This window comes from Pseudophryne corroboree, chromosome 1, assembly GCF_028390025.1.
Source record: "Pseudophryne corroboree isolate aPseCor3 chromosome 1, aPseCor3.hap2, whole genome shotgun sequence".
Classification (NCBI taxonomy): Eukaryota; Metazoa; Chordata; class Amphibia; order Anura; family Myobatrachidae; genus Pseudophryne; species Pseudophryne corroboree.
Window position 1 is genome coordinate 630348594 of NC_086444.1, and position 19773 is coordinate 630368366.

At 48.6% G+C, this 19773-nt stretch overlaps 1 protein-coding gene across 1 annotated transcript in view; it reads right to left on the reverse strand.

The window, feature by feature from the left end:
- HOMER3 (homer scaffold protein 3) overlaps positions 1-19773 on the reverse strand; it is a 260671-nt gene that overhangs the window by 142707 nt on the left and 98191 nt on the right. The window contains exons 2-3 of the mRNA XM_063914539.1: positions 11211-11367; positions 10999-11130 (exon numbers count right to left, since the gene is read on the reverse strand). Coding sequence (XP_063770609.1) covers positions 10999-11130; positions 11211-11367 — 289 coding nt within the window. The remainder of the gene's footprint in view (positions 1-10998; positions 11131-11210; positions 11368-19773) is intronic.

A 19773-nucleotide genomic window follows, 5' to 3' on the forward strand; every position in this document is an offset into this window, starting at 1 on the left:
CTCTGAACAGACGGCTCACAACAATAACAACCCGAATTTGTTTGTAACAATAACTATGTACAAGTATTGCAGACAATCCGCACTTGGGATGGGCGCCCAGCATCCACTACGGACTACGAGAAATAGAATTATCGGTAAGTAAATTCTTATTTTCTCTAACGTCCTAAGTGGATGCTGGGGACTCCGTCAGGACCATGGGGATTATACCAAAGCTCCCAAACGGGCGGGAGAGTGCGGATGACTCTGCAGCACCGAATGAGAGAACTCAAGGTCCTCCTCAGCCAGGGTATCAAATTTGTAGAATTTTGCAAATGTGTTTGCCCCTGACCAAGTAGCAGCTCGGCAGAGTTGTAATGCCGAGACCCCCTGGGCAGCCGCCCAGGATGAGCCCACTTTCCTTGTGGAATGGGCCTTGACAGATTTAGGTTGTGGCAAGCCTGCCACAGAATGTGCAAGTTGAATTGTGCTACAAATCCAACGAGCAATCGTCTGCTTAGAAGCAGGAGCACCCATCTTGTTGGGTGCATACAATATAAACAGTGAGTCAGACTTTCTGACTCCCGCCGTACTTGAAATATATATTTTCAATGCCCGGACCACGTCCAACAACTTGGAATCCTCCAAATCGTTAGTAGCCGCAGGCACCACAATAGGCTGGTTCAGGTGAAACGCTGACACCACCTTAGGCAGAAAATGAGGACGTGTCCGCAGTTCTGCCCTGTCCGTATGGAAAATCAGATATGGGCTCTTATATGATAAAGCCGCCAATTCTGATACTCTCCTGGCTGAAGCCAGGGCCAGTAGCATGGTTACTTTCCATGTAAGATACTTCAACTCCACCGATTTGAGCGGCTCAAACCAATGGGATTTGAGAAAATCCAAGACTACATTAAGATCCCACGGTGCCACTGGGGGCACAACCGGGGGCTGTATATGTAGTACTCCTTTTACAAAAGTCTGGACTTCAGGAACTGAAGCCAATTCTTTCTGGAAGAAAATCGACAGGGCCGAAATTTGAACCTTAATGGACCCCAATTTGAGGCCCATAGACAATCCTGTTTGCAGGAAATGTAGGAATCGACCCAGTTGAAATTCCTCCGTGGGGGCCTTCCTGGCCTCACACCACGCAACATATTTTCTCCAAATGTGGTGATAATGTTGTGCAGTCACCTCCTTCCTGGCTTTTACCAGTGTAGGAATGACCTCTTCCGGAATGCCTTTATCCCTTAGAATTCGGCGTTCAACCGCCATGCCGTCAAACGCAGCCGCGGTAAGTCTTGGAATAGACACGGTCCCTGCTGAAGCAGGTCCGGTCTTAGAGGTAGAGGCCACGGATCCTCCGTGAGCATCTCTTGAAGTTCCGGGTACCAAGTTCTTCTTGGCCAATCCGGAGCCACTAGTATCGTTCTTACTCCCTTTTGCCGTATAATTCTCAGTACCTTTGGTATGAGAGGCAGAGGAGGGAACACATACACTGACTGGAACACCCACGGTGTTACCAGAGCGTCCACAGCTATTGCCTGAGGGTCTCTTGACCTGGCGCAATACCTGTCCAGTTTTTTGTTGAGGCGGGACGCCATCATATCCACCATTGGTTTTTCCCAACGGTTCACAATCATGTGGAAGACTTCTGGATGAAGTCCCCACTCTCCCGGGTGTAGATCGTGTCTGCTGAGGAAGTCTGCTTCCCAGTTGTCCACTCCCGGAATGAATACTGCTGACAGTGCTATCAAATGATCTTCCGCCCAGCGAAGAATCCTTGCAGCTTCTGCCATTGCTGTCCTGCTTCTTGTGCCGCCCTGTCTGTTTACGTGGGCGACTGCCGTGATGTTGTCCGACTGGATCAACACCGGCTGACCCTGAAGCAGGGGTTTTGCCAGACTTAGAGCATTGTAAATCGCTCTTAGCTCCAGTATATTTATGTGAAGAGACATCTCCAGGCTTGACCATACTCCCTGGAAGTTTCTTCCCTGTGTGACCGCTCCCCAGCCTCTCAGACTGGCATCCGTGGTCACCAGGACCCAGTCCTGTATGCCGAATCTGCGGCCCTCTAACAGATGAGCACTCTGCAACCACCACAGAAGAGACACCCTTGTCCGTGGCGATAAGGTTATCCGCTGATGCATCTGCAGATGCGATCCGGACCATTTGTCCAGCAGATCCCACTGAAAAGTTTGTGCGTGGAATCTGCCGAATGGAATCGCTTCGTAAGAAGCCACCATCTTTCCCAGGACTCTTGTGCATTGATGCACAGACACTTTCCCTGGTTTTAGGAGGTTCCTGACAAGTTCGGATAACTCCCTGGCTTTCTCCTCCGGAAGAAACACCTTTTTCTGAACCGTGTCCAGAATCATTCCCAGGAACAGCAGACGTGTCGTCGGGGTCAACTGAGATTTTGGAAAATTCAGAATCCACCCGTGTTGTTGCAGCACTAGTTGGGTTAGTGCTACTCCGTCCTCCAGCTGTTCTCTGGACCTTGCCCTTATCAGGAGATCGTCCAAGTAAGGGATAATTAATACGCCTCTTCTTCGCAGAAGAATCATCATTTCGGCCATTACCTTGGTAAAGACCCGAGGTGCCGTGGACAATCCAAACGGCAGCGTCTGAAACTGATAATGACAGTTTTGCACCACGAACCTGAGGTACCCTTGATGTGAAAGGCAAATTGGGACATGTAGGTAAGCATCCTTTATGTCCAGGGACACCATAAAGTCCCCTTCTTCCAGATTCGCTATCACTGCTCTGAGTGACTCCATCTTGAACTTGAATTTTTGTATGTACAGGTTCAAAGATTTCAGATTTAGAATAGGTCTTACCGAGCCGTCCGGCTTCGGTACCACAAATAGCGTGGAGTAATACCCCTTTCCCTGTTGTAGGAGGGGTACCTTGACTATCACCTGCTGAGAAAACAGCTTGTGAATGGCTTCCAATACCGTCGCCCTGTCTGAGGGAGACGTTGGCAAAGCAGACTTTAGGAACCGGCGAGGGGGAGACTTCTCGAATTCCAACCTGTAGCCCTGAGATACTACCTGCAGAATCCAGGGGTCCACCTGTGAGCAAGCCCACTGTGCGCTGAAATTCTTGAGTCGACCCCCCACCGCTCCTGAGTCCGCTTGTAAGGCCCCAGCGTCATGCTGAGGGCTTTGCAGAACCCTGGGAGGGCTTCTGTTCCTGGGCAGGGGCTGCTTGCTGCCCTCTCTTACCCCTTCCTCTGCCCCGAGGCAGATATGACTGTCCTTTTGTCCGCTTGTTCTTATAGGACCGAAAGGACTGCGGCTGAAAAGACGGTGTCTTTTTCTGTTGGGAGGGGGTCTGAGGTAAAAAGGTGGATTTTCCGGCAGTTGCCGTGGCCACCAGATCCGATAGACCGACGCCAAATAATTCCTCCCCTTTATACGGCAATACTTCCATATGTCGTTTGGAATCCGCATCACCTGACCACTGTCGCGTCCATAAACTCCTTCTGGCAGATATGGACATCGCATTTACTCTCGATGCCAGAGTGCAAATATCTCTCTGAGCATCTCGCATATAAAGGAAAGCATCCTTTAATTGCTCTATAGTCAATAAAATACTGTCCCTATCCAGGGTATCAATATTTTCAGTCAGGGAATCCAACCAGACGACCCCAGCACTGCACATCCAGGCTGAGGCGATGGCTGGTCGCAGTATAACACCAGTATGTGTGTATATACTTTTTAGGGTAGTTTCCATTCTCCTATCAGCTGGATCCCTGAGGGCGGCCGTATCAGGAGACGGTAACGCCACTTGTTTTGATAAGCGTGTGAGCGCCTTATCCACCCTAGGGGGTGTTTCCCAGCGCGCCCTAACCTCTGGCGGGAAAGGGTATAATGCTAATAACTTTTTTGAAATTAGCATTTTTCTATCTGGGTTAACCCACGCTTCATCACATACATCATTTAATTCCTCTGATTCAGGAAAAACTACAGGTAGTTTTTTCACCCCCCACATAATACCCCTTTTTGTGGTACTTGCAGTATCAGAGATATGCAAAGCCTCCTTCATTGCCGTGATCATATAACGTGTGGCCCTACTTGAAAATACGTTTGTTTCATCACCGTCGACACTAGATTCAGTGTCTGTGTCTGGGTCTGTGTCGACCGACTGAGGTAAAGGGCGCTTTACAGCCCCTGACGGTGTCTGAGACGCCTGGGCAGGTACTAACTGGTTTGCCGGCCGTCTCATGTCGTCAACTGATTTTTGTAATGTGCTGACATTATCACGTAATTCCATAAACAAAGCCATCCATTCCGGTGTCGACTCCCTGGGGGGTGACATCACCATTATCGGCAATTGCTCTGCCTCCACACCAACATCGTCCTCATACATGTCGACACACACGTACCGACACACAGCAGACACACAGGGAATGCTCTTATCGAAGACAGGACCCCACTAGCCCTTTGGGGAGACAGAGGGAGAGTTTGCCAGCACACACCCAAGCGCTATAATATATATGGGAACAACCTTATATAAGTGTTGTTCTTTATAGCAGCTTAAATATATCAAAATATCGCCAAAAAAATGCCCCCCCTCTCTGTTTTACCCTGTTTCTGTAGTGCAGTGCAGGGGAGAGTCCTGGGAGCCTTCCTCACAGCGGAGCTGAGCAGGAAAATGGCGCTGTGTGCTGAGGAGAATAAGCTCCGCCCCCTATTTCGGCGGGCTTTTCTCCCGTAGTTTTAGATAACTGGCATGGGTTAAATACATACATATAGCCTCAATGGCTATATGTGATGTATTCTTTTGCCATAAAGGTATTAAATATTGCTGCCCAGGGCGCCCCCAGCAGCGCCCTGCACCCTCCGTGACCGCTTGGTGTGAAGTGTGTGACAACAATGGCGCACAGCTGCAGTGCTGTGCGCTACCTTCATGAAGACTGAAGAGCCTTCTGCCGCCTGTTTCCGGACCTTCAATCTTCAGCATCTGTAAGGGGGGTCGGCGGCGCGGCTCCGGGACGAACCCCAGGGTGAGACCTGTGTTCCGACTCCCTCTGGAGCTAATGGTGTCCAGTAGCCTAAGAATCCAATCCATCCTGCACGCAGGTGAGTTGAAATTCTCTCCCCTAAGTCCCTCGATGCAGTGAGCCTGTTGCCAGCAGGACTCACTGAAAATAAAAAACCTAAAAACTTTTTCTAAGCAGCTCTTTAGGAGAGCCACCTAGATTGCACCCTGCTCGGACGGGCACAAAAACCTAACTGAGGCTTGGAGGAGGGTCATGGGGGGAGGAGCCAGTACACACCACCTAATCCTAAAGCTTTATTTTTGTGCCCTGTCTCCTGCGGAGCCGCTATTCCCCATGGTCCTGACGGAGTCCCCAGCATCCACTTAGGACGTTAGAGAAATATATATAATGTAATATACACACACATATACAGTGATCGCAAAAACGCGATATGGCGCGTTTTTTACCCGCTTTAGAAGACCTGGGACTCAAGTTTCTAAAATGGGAGGGTCCCCGGGGACGCGCTCCTCATTAGGCCAATCCCTAAGGGGAATTTTTGTATGATTCCCTGATGCTGGTCCCGGGCTGAATGATGTAAAGAGGAGGTGGAGCCAGTTTCCCTTCCTCTTTGGCGCCTGGCTGCTTGCGGCGGGTGAGTGAAGGCTAGTGCAGAGTGCGGGTGATGGATGGGTTAAGACGGGGGGGAGGGGGTTGCCACAGCGTCTCTGGGGGGTGCTGGCGATGTGCAGGGATCGGCGTCCTCCGTGATCTAGTGGGTAAAGCTGGGCTTTGTGACTGGGGCTTCAACCCCTCGAAGCAAGAGCGGCAGCGCTGCCACCGCCTCAGACGGCACCGCGGGAAACCCCAGTCACAAAGCCCAGCTTTACCCACTAGATCACGGAGGATGCCGATCCCTGCACGTGTGGTGCATTCCCTGTCTGTGTCCGCTATGGCCCGGGGGGGTGGGGGGGGGTACAAGGTGATTACTGCAAGGTGGTTACTGCAATGTGCCTCAGTGCTCTTACCTGGTGCAATGTGCCTCAGTGCTCTTAGCTGGTGCAATGTGCCTCAGTGCTCTTACCTGGTGCAGTGTGCCTCAGTGCTCTTACCTGGTGCAATGTGCCTCAGTGCTCTTACCTGGTGCAGTGTGTCTCAGTGCTCTTACCTGGTGCAATGTGCCTCGGTGCTCTTACCTGGTGCAATGTGCCTCAGTGCTCTTACCTGGTGCAATGTGCCTCAGTGCTCTTACCTGGTGCAGTGTGCCTCAGTGCTCTTACCTGGTGCAGTGTGCCTCAGTGCTCTTACCTGGTGCAGTGTGCCTCAGTGCTCTTACCTGGTGCAGTGTGCCTCAGTGCTCTTACCTGTTGCAATGTGCCTCAGTGCTCTTACCTGGTGCAGTGTGCCTCAGTGCTCTTACCTGGTGCAGTGTGCCTCAGTGCTCTTACCTGGTGCAGTGTGCCTCAGTGCTCTTACCTTGTGCAGTGTGCCTCAGTGCTCTTACCTGGTGCAATGTGCCTCAGTGCTCTTACCTGGTGCAATGTGCCTCAGTGCTCTTACCTGGTGCAATGTGCCTCAGTGCTCTTACCTGGTGCATTGTGTATAACGTGCTCTACCGGGCGCATTGTGTATAACGCGCTCTACCGGGCGCAATGTGTATAACGCGCTCTAACTGGCGCAGTGTGTATAACGCGCTCTAACTGGCGCAGTGTGTATAACGCACTCTAACTGGCGCAATGTGTATAACGTGCTCTAACTGGCGCAATGTGTATAACGTGCTCTAACTGGCACAATGTGTATAACGTGCTCTAACTGGCGCAATGTGTATAACGTGCTCTGACTGGCGCAATGTGTATGACGTGTTCTACCTGGCGCAATTTGTATAAGTCCTCTACCTGGTGCAAAGTGTATAACGTGCTGTACCTGGTGCAAAGTGTATAACGTGCTGTACCTGGTGCAAAGTGTTTAACGTGCTGTACCTGGTGCAAAGTGTTTAACGTGCTGTACCTGGTGCAAAGTGTTTAACGTGCTGTACCTGGTGCAAAGTGTTTAACGTGCTCTATCTGGCGCAATATGTATAAAGTGCTTTACCTGGCGCAGTGTGCATAGGAGGTTCTACCTGGTGCAATGTGTATAAGCGGCACTACAGTGTGGTGTAATGTGAATTGGCACTATTATGTGGCCACGCCCCTTCCCCATGAAGCCACGCCCCTATTATTTTGTGACGCGCACAGCCTATACTTTGCGATCTGGGAGGTGGGACACCAATTGACTTTCTGCCTAAGGGCACCAAAATGTCTAGTTACAGCTCTGGTTCAGGGTGTCCTGCATGCTACACAGCCCAGCAGCACTGTCACCCCATCCCCCCACCTTGCAACACTTTTGTAGTGTCCAAACAAGATTAAGTTTAAAAAGAACCTTCATTCCGATGGGACCCAGAAAAAGACCGATAGGACCCCAATTATTAAAACTGAGGGGTCCCTGGGACCCACTTTTTTTTTGGCTCAGCGCGATCACTGCATATATATATATATATATAAAACCCAGAGAGCCTAAAATTTTCATTTTTAGCAGCAGGGAAAAAACAATGCAATATAGCCAGCCTTACTTGCTCAGGCTGCTGTCTGCTGAGATAGAGGAGATCGAGAGCTCGTTATTCTCTGCCTCTAGTCTCCTTTAAGCACCATGCAGCCTCTGCTGGCTCCACATGCTGCCAGGGATCCATCTCTTCCTTCCTCCCCCCTGCAGCCTGCGTGCCCAGCCAATGACTGAGCCGCAGGCTGCTGCTTCAACCGCTATTGAATAGCTGAGCCGTCGCTCAGCTGTCTTCTACTCTCAGCTATGCAGCGCAGCGGATGATAGTTTGCCTGCGAGAGCTGCCGCTGTGGGAAGCCGGGAGCACAGCAGCACCGCAGAGCGGATCGGTAAAAGCGATCCGTTCTGTGGAAGGGGGCCCCTTTTAGAAAGGGGGACCCGGGGTACGTACCCCCAGGATTCCCCCCCTTAATCCGTCTCTGGGTCTTGTTACCTTACTTTTTGAACCACCCTTATATATTCTATGTGCATTTAGAATAGTTTCAAAAATACCCCCCAAAAATAACAATTATAAACAGCACATGATAAACGAGTGTTCCCTTGTCTGAAGACATGTCCTTTGGTGTAAAAACAGAACAGAAATAAATTGACTGCTGAAAAAGCGCCTTAGCAGAGGATGATCACATAAATTAAGTGTATACTAGAAACACATTTCTGAAATCCTGCGCTAGCCGGACAACTATGTGTAATAATGTAGCAGAAAGATACCAAGAAAAACGGCTGCGCTGAATGTCAGAAATGTAATGAAGAGAGAGCCAACGTGTAAAATATAAAATATAAAAATTTAATGAGAAAATAAATATAGCGTATGATAATGACAATAAGAACAATGAAAAATGGATGAATTATGCTAAATAGCTTGTCTCAAAGTGTCAACACAATTCAAGGACTTATAACATACTGCAGCTGTAGTATATAGAGCTGAAGTCCATGTTCCGCAGCTGACAATGAATGCTGCTGAGTGTGCACAACAGTGAACAGTGGGTACAATGGCCCTCATTCCGAGTTGTTTGCTCGCTAGCTGCTTTTAGCAGCTTTGCACACGCTAAGCCGCCGCCTACTGGGAGTGAATCTTAGCTTAGCAGAATTGCAAACGAAAGATTCTCAAAATTGCGAATAGAAATTTCTTAGCAGTTTCTGAGTAGCTCGACACTTACTCTGCCACTTCGATCAGTTCAGTCCGTTTCGTTCCTGGTTTGACGTCACAAACACACCCAGCGTTCGCCCAGACACTCCCCCGTTTCTCCAGCCACTCCCGCGTTTTTCCCAGAAACGGCAGCGTTTTTTCACACACACCCATAAAACGGTCAGTTTCCGCCCAGAAACACCCACTTCCTGTCAATCACACTCCATTCACCAGAACGAAGAAAAAACCTCGTAATGCCGTGAGTAAAATACCAAACTTCTTAGCAAATTTACTTGGCGCAGTCGCAGTGCGAACATTGCGCATGCGCAATTAGCGGAAAATCGCTGCGATGCGAAGAAAAATACAGAGCGAACAACTCGGAATGAGGGCCAATGTTTGAGCTCCAATGATAGATAGACTGTATGTGGCCAGTAAACATTCAGTAATTGATACCTCTCCGGTGGGCTGGTCCGTTTACCGGGCGTCCCCGGTCGGATGTCCTGCGTTGCCCACAAGTGCTGTGCAGCGGAGAGGGGATGAGATGCTGTATGCTGTAAGCTGGCTTAGGCGGCGTGAGTGGTAGCAGCCGCTGGAAACGGGAAGACAGTCAGGAGCGTACCCGTCTGGGAGCACTGAGCGTTGCACCAAATGTGTGACACCTGAGCAAGGTGTGTAGAGAGGTGGGTCCTATTTATTTTCTCATTAAATTTTTATATTTTATATTTTACACGTTGGCTCTCTCTTCATTACATTTCTGACATTCAGCGCAGCCGTTTTTCTTGTTATGTCCTTTGTTGTGTAAACTGTACTACTGTATAAGGCACCATTAGTTCTGGGGGTGTTATTTAGCCAGGTACTGCTGTATTACAACTTATTCTGAGGTACACGCTGCAATAATTGTAACAATATTGGCCAGTTGGCCTGGTATTGCAGTAAATGCAGATCACATGCCTGAAAATAATCTGATCAAAATCGGCTGGATCAATATTGGACATGTTGATAAATGCAATGCAAGATTACGGCAGATGGCCACTATCGTCCTACATGTCTTATCAGACGCCAGAACTGCCTGAAGACTTCCGACTGTTTGGAACCGTGGGTTTTATTAATTGTAGCCATTTTTATGTTCCCAGCATTTTGCGCTCAGGATCAGCAGCAGAATCCAACCACGTGGGGCCAGCATTAGGCTCTACATTTCTAATTAACCGGTTAACATATCTTAAATAGGAAGCCACGAGAACTAAGGTCAGCTAAAGATCTAGCTGTTTTTGCTCAAATCAACCACCACATTTAGTACTCCTGGATATTTGTATTGCTTGTATTCAGATAAGAGGTTAATTTGCTTAGTCTTACAATACTTAATGATCCTTAGTTAAGAAGAGTCATTTTTAGAAAGAAATAATTTCTATAAGAGTTTAAAAAGGAAGTATGGTAAAGAGGGGTACACACGGAGAGATCCGTGCTTAAATTCTAAGCAATCTGACTTCGAAATTAAGCACGGATCTCTCCGTGTGTATTCCCGATAGCGATGCACGGCCCCGCGCGTCGCTATCGCCAGTACTAGATTGGCCTGCATGCAGGCACAATCTAGTACATTGCTCATTTCACCGCGATGTGCTGAGCGGGGGGAGAGATGTGTGCTGAGCAGTCCGTGCTAGATCGCTCAGCAAACATCTTCCCCGTGTGTACGGGGCTTTAGTCTATAAGTCATCTACAAGCTGAATAAAGACATAGGGCTAAGGGGGATAATCAATTAAGTAAAAACAACACTAATTCGACAAAGGGTATTCAATAGCGTGCATTTTCGCACGTTTTTAAAGCCATTTTCACCCACGCCAAAATTGCGCCAAAAACGTGTGAATACGCCCGCAAATTCACCAAAACGTGTATCAGCAGCAAATTTGCCAATACACATGGTTTTCACCAGTGCCGGATTTTTCAACCAGTCGTAAAAACGGCACAGGCATTGAATAGGTTGAATGTGAATTCGACCTAAAAACAGGCGAAAAGTGCGTTTTTTTTGACTGTTCGAAAAAATAGCACTAATTGAATACCCCCCGAAATGTAATAGCCTGCGAGAAGCCGGAGGTGTGGAACTTTGTGCGAGAATGCACATATTTTTCAAGCGGCAATCATTTACATGGCAAAACCAACCTGGTATTGCCTTGTAAATGATTGCCGCTTTAAAAATATGGGCATTCTCGCACAAAGTCCCGCACCTATAGCTTCTCGCAGGCTATTACATTTTAGCCTGACAACTAATAATGCAATTTACAATCACACGTGAAACAGTTTTAGCACTACGTTTCTAATTTACCTGGGACAGGTTCTGTTCAGAGGCGAAGCCCAGGCCATACACGGTGTTAGCGCGACTGTCAGCCCATTGTCCAAACTTCTGTGAGGTTTTGGTGAAGGTCATGTTAGGGGTAATGGTGCTGTTGATGATTGCCTATTCAAATTAAAAAAACATATTCAGAAAACAGCCCTCTCTAGGTTCCCTTTTCCTGAATACGTTACATTGTGTCTCACCTTGGTGCCACCAACACTGATTATACGATACACATTTCTAGTGGCATCGAAGAAGTAGGAAACAGTGGCAGCATGTTTGCTGGCTGGAATCCAGTTCTTTTTGGTGACAGGGTCAATCTGAAAAACGTGAGCTCTCGTGCTGAAAATGGGCTGTTCCCTGGGGAAAAAAAAGATACTTTTGTTGATTTGCAGTTAAGTATCTGATTAAATGAAAATGAGCCAGTTGTTTATTGTCAGAAGAAACGTGTAATGGGTTTGGGATTGCACACTTGTAAAACGCAACACAATTTGCTGGCGCTATATAAGTAAATGTTACTAATTAATACTGAGAAAGTAAACTACAATACTTATGTGATAGAATCACACATGGTAAGTGCTACAATAAATTGATAAAAACATAGTATAAGGCAAGGGTGGGCAAACTACGGCCCGCGGGCCACATGCGGCCCGTGAACTGATCCTGCCCGGCCCGCATCAGTGTGCAATGACAAGCGCTCCAACTGGCTGAGCTGCTTGTCATTGCACTGCATTACCTCTGAGCCGTGGGTGCTGCTGAGTAAGCCTGGTCATGTTGGGTACAGCCGGCCAGATTACCTGTGATATCAGGCGCCGTTGGGGGTGGAGCTAAAGGCAGAGCGGCAGCGTGGATGCGGGCGGCGTGTGGCGGGCAGTTTGAACACAGTGCTGTGCCTGTGCTGCTGCATATCTGGACTCGGGGAAGAGCACCTAAGTAAGGTGCATGTTTGGATGGCTGGTGGCAACGGGACCTGCCTGGCAAAGGGGCAGGGGTGCCCAGTGTGGGGGTGCCAGGGTGGGGGCAGCTGGCAATTCTGTCCAGGGAGGGAAGCTGGTAACTTTGTCTGGGGAGGGGAGCTAATTATTTTGTCCACGGAGGGAGGAAATGAGAGGGAAGATAACTGTAAAAAGTTTTTTTTTTAATTATTATTATTATTAAATGTGATTGTTAGCAAGTGGTGTTTTGACACCTGACTATTCAATGTCGGTGGCAGTAGGGAATGCACTCAAAGCATAATCTGCGATAAGTACCCTGCTGGAGCCACATTGTTTTGTGTGCGGCCCTCGATATTCACTCGAAAGTGTTAAGTGGCCCCCCAGCTGAAATAATTGCCCACCCCTGGTATAAGGGGTACCATGGCTTAGGTTGTATGCAGGGGAGCACCTTCATGACTTAGGCTAAATGAACATTAACTGCAGCATTATTATTGGAACATTTTTACAAAGCTTGGAGAGAGACAAAGTGGATAGATATAAAATACTAACCAGTCAGCTCCTGACATTTTTCAACACAGCCTGTAATATGTCAGTTACACGCAGACTGGTTAGCGCTTTTATCTCTCTCTCCAATATTTGATAAATCTCCCCATAAATAACAAAAGTACCTCAGATAAATTGCAATGATCCAGAAACCCTTGGAATGATGTCTCCTAAACTCATAAAACCTCTTACATTTCTTAAAAGGGGATTTCAACCTCATAGAAACAGCTGGAGCGCGGGAGAGAGGGGGAGAGGGTACTAATTACCCTTGTCTAGGTCCATCACACCCCACCTCCACTTCTTACCTGTACTGGCAGAAGCCTCTCTCCCCTGCCCACCACACTTAGGTTGTAAAAAAATAAGATTTTACTTACCAGTAAATCTATTTCTCGTAGTCCGTAGAGGATGCTGGGGACTCCGTAAGGACCATGGGGAATAGACAGGCTCTGCAGGAGATAGGGCACTTTAAGAAAGACTTTGGATTCTGGGTGTGCACTGGCTCCTCCCTCTATGCCCCTCCTCCAGACCTCAGTTAGGGAAACTGTGCCCAGAGGAGACGGACAGTACGAGGAAAGGATTTTAGTTAATCCAAGGGCAAGATTCATACCAGCCACACCAATCATACCGTATAACCTATGATAAACTACCCAGTTAACAGCATGAACAACAAAATAGGGGTATATTTACTAAGGTCCCGATTTTGACCGAGATGCCGTTTTTTCTTCAAAGTGTCATCTCGGTAATTTACTAAGCAAAAATCACGGCAGTGATGAGGGCATTCGGAATATTTTGGAAGTCCTAGGAAAAAATCACGAATCAATACACCATCGGTCAAATACGCCTGCAATTTGGTAGAAATCGGTCATTTACTAAAAAGTGCAAAACACAAACACTGCCGACAATAGCCAAACACTGCCGTGATGAAATACAAATCGTGAAAAAGTGCTAAAAAAAAACAGACCTGCTTTTTTATCCCGTGTTTGTATAGGCATGCACGTATCCATGAGATCCGTGCATGTTTTTCAGTGGGATGGGGTGGGAAATGTTTTAATTTTTTTTTAAAAAATGCGTGGGGTCCCCCCTCCTAAACCAAACCAGCCTCGGGCTCTTTGAGCCGGCCCTGGTTACAAAAATATGGGAAAAAAATTGACAGGGGTTCCCCCATATTTAAACAACCAGCACCGGGCTCTGCGCCTGGTCCTGGTTCCAAAAATACAGGGGACAAAAAGCGTAGGGGTCCCCCGTATTTTTGAAACCAGCACCGGGCTCCACTAGCTGGACAGATAATGCCACAGCCGGGGGTCACTTTTATACAGCGCCCTGCGGCCGTGGCATTAAATACCCAACTAGTCACCCCTGGCCGGGGTACCCTGGAGGAGTGGGAACCCCTTAAATCAAGGGGTCCCCCCCCCTCCAGCCACCCAAGGGCCAGGGGTGAAGCCCGAGGCTGCCCCCCCCATCCAATGGGCTGCGGATGGGGGGCTGATAGCCTTTGTTGTAAGTTATGAATATTGTTTTTAGTAGCAGTACTACAAGTCCCAGCAAGCCTCCCCCGCAAGTTGGTACTTGGAGAACCACAAGTACCAGCATGCGGCGGAAAACCGGGCCCGCTGGTACCTGTAGTGCTACTACTAAAAAATACCCCAATAAAGACATAACACACACACCTTGAAAGTATAACTTTAATGCATACATACACACCACCATATACACATACTTACCTTATGTTCACACGAGGGTCGGTCCTCTTCTCCATGTAGAATCCATGGTGTACCTGTTGAAAAAATTCTACTCACCAAATCCAGTGTAGAGGGCTCCTCGGGTAATCCATTTGTAATCCACGTACTTGTAAAAATAAAAAAACGGACACCCGACCACGAACTGAAAGGGGCCCCATGTTTTCACATGGGACCCCTTTCCCCGAATGCCAGAAACATCCTCTGACTTATGTCTAAGAGGGTTTCTTCAGCCAATCAGGGAGCGCCACGTTGTGGCACCCTCCTGATCGGCTGTGTGCTCCTGTACTGTCTGACAGGCGGCACACGGCAGTGTTACAATGTAGCGCCTATGCGCTCCATTATAACCAATAGTGGGAACTTTGTGGTCAGCGGTGAGGTTACTTTCGGTCACCCGCTGACCACAAAGTTCCCACCATTGGTTACAATGGAGCGCATAGGCGCTACATTGTAACACTGCCGTGTGCCGCCTGTCATACAGTACAGGAGCACACAGCCGATCAGGAGGGTGCCACAACGTGGCGCTCCCTGATTGGCTGAAGAAACCCTCTTAGACATAAGTCAGAGGGGGTTTCTGGCATTCGGGGAAAGGGGTCCCATGTGAAAACATGGGGCCCCTTTCAGTTCGTGGTCGGGTGTCCGTTTTTTTATTTTTACAAGTACGTGGATTACAAATGGATTACCCGAGGAGCCCTCTACACTGGATTTGGTGAGTAGAATTTTTTCAACAGGTACACCATGGATTCTACATGGAGAAGAGGACCGACCCTCGTGTGAACATAAGGTAAGTATGTGTATATGGTGGTGTGTTATACTTTCAAGGTGTGTGTGTGTGTTATGTCTTTATTGGGGTATTTTTTTAGTAGTAGTACTACAGGTACCAGCGGGCCCGGTTTTCCGCCGCATGCTGGTACTTGTGGTTCTCCAAGTACCAGCTTTCGGGGGAGGCTTGCTGGGACTTGTAGTACTGCTACTAAAAACAATATTCATAACTTACAACAAAGGCTATCAGCCCCCCATCCGCAGCCCATTGGATGGGGGGACAGCCTCGGGCTTCACCCCTGGCCCTTGGGTGGCTGGAGGGGGGGGGAACCCTTGATTTAAGGGGTTCCCACTCCTCCCGGGTACCCCGGCCAGGGGTGACTAGTTGGGTATTTAATGCCACGGCCGCAGGGCGCTGTATAAAAGTGACCCCCGGCTGTGGCATTATCTGTCCAGCTAGTGGAGCCCGGTGGTGGTTTCAAAAATACGGGGGACCCCTACGCTTTTTGTCCCCCGTATTTTTGGAACCAGGACCAGGCGCAGAGCCCGGTGCTGGTTGTTTAAATATGGGGGAACCCCTGTCAATTTTTTTCCCATATTTTTGCAACCAGGACCGGCTCAAAGAGCCCGAGGCTGGTTTGGCTTAGGAGGGGGGACCCCTGTCAATTTTTTTTTTAAAGTTTAAACATTTTTTTTTTTTTTTTTACAAGGTGCACAATGAAGCCCAGCACGGATCTCTCAGATCCGGCCGAGATTCATTGTAATAAAGTCGGCAGTGTTTTACAAGTCACTCACGTAAAACACTGCCTAAAAAAACGAATGACATCGACATCGGAAAAACCGACAATGCAGAATACGGCAGCTTAGTAAATTAGTCGTAATAAATTAAAAAAAGTTGCATATTTACACTTTCGATGTCATTCGTGATTGAACTTTGACCTCAAACGGAAAATTACGAATGTTAGTAAATTTACCCCACAGTCTCGGTTCAAACCGATAAAACTATAACATAACCCTTATGTAAGCAATAACTATATACAAGTCTTGCAGAAGAAGTCCGCACTTGGGACGGGCGCCCAGCATCCTCTACGGACTACGAGAAATAGATTTACCGGTAAGTAAAATCTTATTTTCTCTAACGTCCTAGAGGATGCTGGGGACTCCGTAAGGACCATGGGGATTATACCAAAGCTCCCAAACGGGCAGGAGAGTGCGGATGACTCTGCAGCACCGATTGAGCTAACAGGAGGTCCTCCTCAGCCAGGGTATCAAACTTATAGAACTTTGCAAAGGTGTTTGACCCCGACCAAGTAGCTGCTCGGCATAGTTGTAGTGCCGAGACCCCTCGGGCAGCCGCCCAAGAAGAGCCCACCTTCCTAGTGGAATGGGCCCTAACCGATTTAGGCAATGGCAATCCTGCCGTAGAATGCGCCTGCTGAATCGTGTTACAGATCCAGCGAGCAATAGTCTGCTTTGAAGCAGGAGCGCCAACTTTGTTGGCTGCATACAGAACAAACAGAGCTTCAGTCTTCCTGATCCTAGCTGTTCTGGTCACATAAATCTTTCAACTCCACTGTTTTGAGTGGCTCAAACCAAGGTGACCTGAGGAAACTTAATACCAAATTAAGATCCCACGGCGCCACCGGAGGTACAAAAGGAGGCTGAATATGCAGCACCCCCTTCACGAATGTCAGTACTTCAGGAAGAGAATCCAATTCTTTTTGAAAGAAAATGGACAAGGCCGAAATTTGGACCTTTATGGACCCTAATTTTAGGCCCAAATCCACTCCTGTTTGCAGGAAGTGAAGCAGACGACTCAAATGGAACTCCTCCGTAGGAGCAGCCCTGGCCTCACACCAAGAAACATATTTTCGCCATATACGGTGATAATGTTTCAATGTCACGTCCTTCCTAGCCTTTATTAGCGTAGGAATGACCTCCTCCGGAATACCTTTTTCCGCTAGGATCCGGCGTTCAACCGCCATGCCGTCAAACGCAGCCGCTGTAAGTCTTGGAACAGACAGGGCCCCTTCTGCAGCAGGTCCTGTCTTAGAGGAAGAGGCCACGGATCTTCTGTGAGCAACTCTTGCAGATCCGGATACCAAGTTCTTCGTGGCCAATCTGGAACAATGAGGATTGTTCTGACTCTGCTTAGTCTTATTATTCTCAACACCTTGTGTATGAGAGGTAGAGGAGGGAACACATAGACCGACCTGAACACCCAAGGTGTCACTAGAGCGTCCACCGCTACCGCCTGAGGGTCTCTTGACCTGGCGCAATACCGCTTTAGCTTTTTGTTGAGACGGGACGCCATCATGTCTATCTGAGGCAGTCCCCACCGACCCACGATCTGTGCGAAGACTTCTGGATGAAGTCCCCACTCTTCCGGATGCAGGTTGTGTCTGCTGAGGAAGTCCGCTTCCCAGTTGTCCACCCCCGGGATGAATACTGCTGCTAGGGCGCTTACATGGCCTTCCACCCAGCGAAGAATCCTGGTCGTTTCTGCCATGGCCACTCTGCTCCTTGTGCCGCCTTGGCGGTTTACATGAGCCACTGCTGTGACATTGTCCGACTGAATCAGAACCGGTTTGTTCCGAAGCAATGCCTCCGCTTGGCGTAGGGCGTTGTATATGGCCCTCAACTCCAGGACGTTGATGTGGAGACAAGTCTCTAGATTTGACCAGAGACCTTGGAAATTTCTTCCCAGTGTGACTGCTCCCCAACCTCGGAGGCTTGCGTCCGTGGTCACCAGGATCCAGTCCTGAATTCCGAATCTGCGGCCTTCTAGGAGGTGAGCACTGTGCAGCCACCACAGGAGAGATACTCTGGCTCTGGAAGACAGGGTGATCCTTTGATGCATTTGTAAATGGGACCCGGACCATTTGTCCAGTAGATCCCATTGAAAGGTCCTCGCATGGAACCTTCCGAAGGGGATGGCCTCGAACGATGCCACCATCTTCCCCAGGACACGCGTGCAGTGATGCACTGAAACCTTCTTTAGCTTTAATAGGTTCCTGACCAGGGCTATGAGCTCCTGAGCCTTTTCCATCGGAAGAAAAACCTTTTTCTGGTCTGTGTCTAGAATCAGGCCCAGAAAGGTCAGACGCGTTGTAGGGACTAGCTGGGACTTCGGTATATTGAGAATCCAGCCGTGCAACATTCTCACCGACAGCGACAGGCTGTCCAGCAACTTCTCCCGAGGTCTCGCCTTTATGAGGAGATCGTCCAAGTATGGGATAATTGTGACCCCCTGCTTGCGCAGGAGCACCATCATTTCTGCCATTACCTTGGTGAAAATTCTCGGGGCTGTGGAAAGCCCAAACGGCAACGTCTGAAATTGGTAATGACAGTCCAGTACTGCAAATCTCAGGAACGCCTGGTGAGGAGGGAAAATCGGAACATCAAGGTATGCATCCTTTATGTCCAGGGACACCATCTAATCCCCCCCCCCCCCTCCAGGCTGGCGATGACCGCTCTGAGCGATTCCATCTTGAACTTGAACTTTTTCAAGTACAGGTTCAGGGATTTTAGATTCAAAATGGGCCTGACCGAACCGTCCGGTTTCGGGACCACAAATAGGGTTGAGTAATACCCCTTTCCTTGCTGGAGAAGAGGAACTTTGACTATCACCTGTTGAAGATACAATTTTTGAATTGCAGACAACACTAACTCCCTCTCTGACGGGGAAGCTGGCAGAGCCGATTTGAAAAACCGGCGAGGAGGCACATCTTCGAATTCCAGCCTGTATCCCTGAGAAACAATCTCTATAGCCCAGGGATCCACCTGTGAGTGAACCCAGACCTGGCTGAAAAAGCGAAGACGCGCCCCCACTTGAGCTGACTCCTCCCAGGAAGCCTCAGCGTCATGCGGTGGACTTTGCAGATGTAGGGGAGGACTTCTGCTCCTGGGAACTAGCTGCATGCAGCTTTTTTCCTTTGCCTTTTCCTCTGGCAAGGAAGGACGATCCCCGTACCTTCTTGCTTTTATTGAAACGAAAGGACTGCATTTGATAATGAGGTGCCTTTTTAGTATGCTGCGGGGGGACATAAGGTAAGAAATTCGATTTACCGGCCGTAGCAGTAGAGACAAGGTCCAAGAGGCCTTCTCCAAACAACTCCTCCCCCTTGTAAGGCAACGACTCCATATGCCGCTTTGAGTCGGCATCCCCCGTCCACTGTCAGGTCCACAAGAGTCGCCTAGCAGAAATAGACATAGCATTTATTCTGGAGCTTAGTAAACAAATGTCTCGTTGAGCATCCCTCATATATAAAGCAGCATCTTTGATATGCTCTAGGGTCATTAGAATGGTATCCTTATCTAGGGTGTCAAGTTCCGTAGATAAGGAATCTGTCCATGCTGCGACAGCACTACAAACCCAGGCCGATGCCATAGCCGGTCTAACGATAGTACCGGAATGTGTGTAAATGTGCTTCATGGTAACCTCCTGCTTACGATCAGCAGGATCCTTGAGGGAAGCAGTATCTGGAGAAGGCAGTGCCATCTTCTTGGATAAGCGTGTCAGTGCCTTGTCTACCTTAAGCGAAGATTCCCATCGTATCCTGTCCTTTTGTGGAAAGGGATACGCCATAAGAATCCTTTTGGGAACTTGTAGTCTCCTATCTGGAGATTCCCAAGCATTTTCGCACAAGTCGCTTAGCTCAAATGAGGACGGAAAAGTGACCTCAGGCTTTTTCCCTTTATACATGTGTACCCTCGTGTCAGGGACAGGGGGTTCCTCAGTGATATGCAAAACCTCTTTAATGGCCATAATCATGTAACAAATGCCTTTT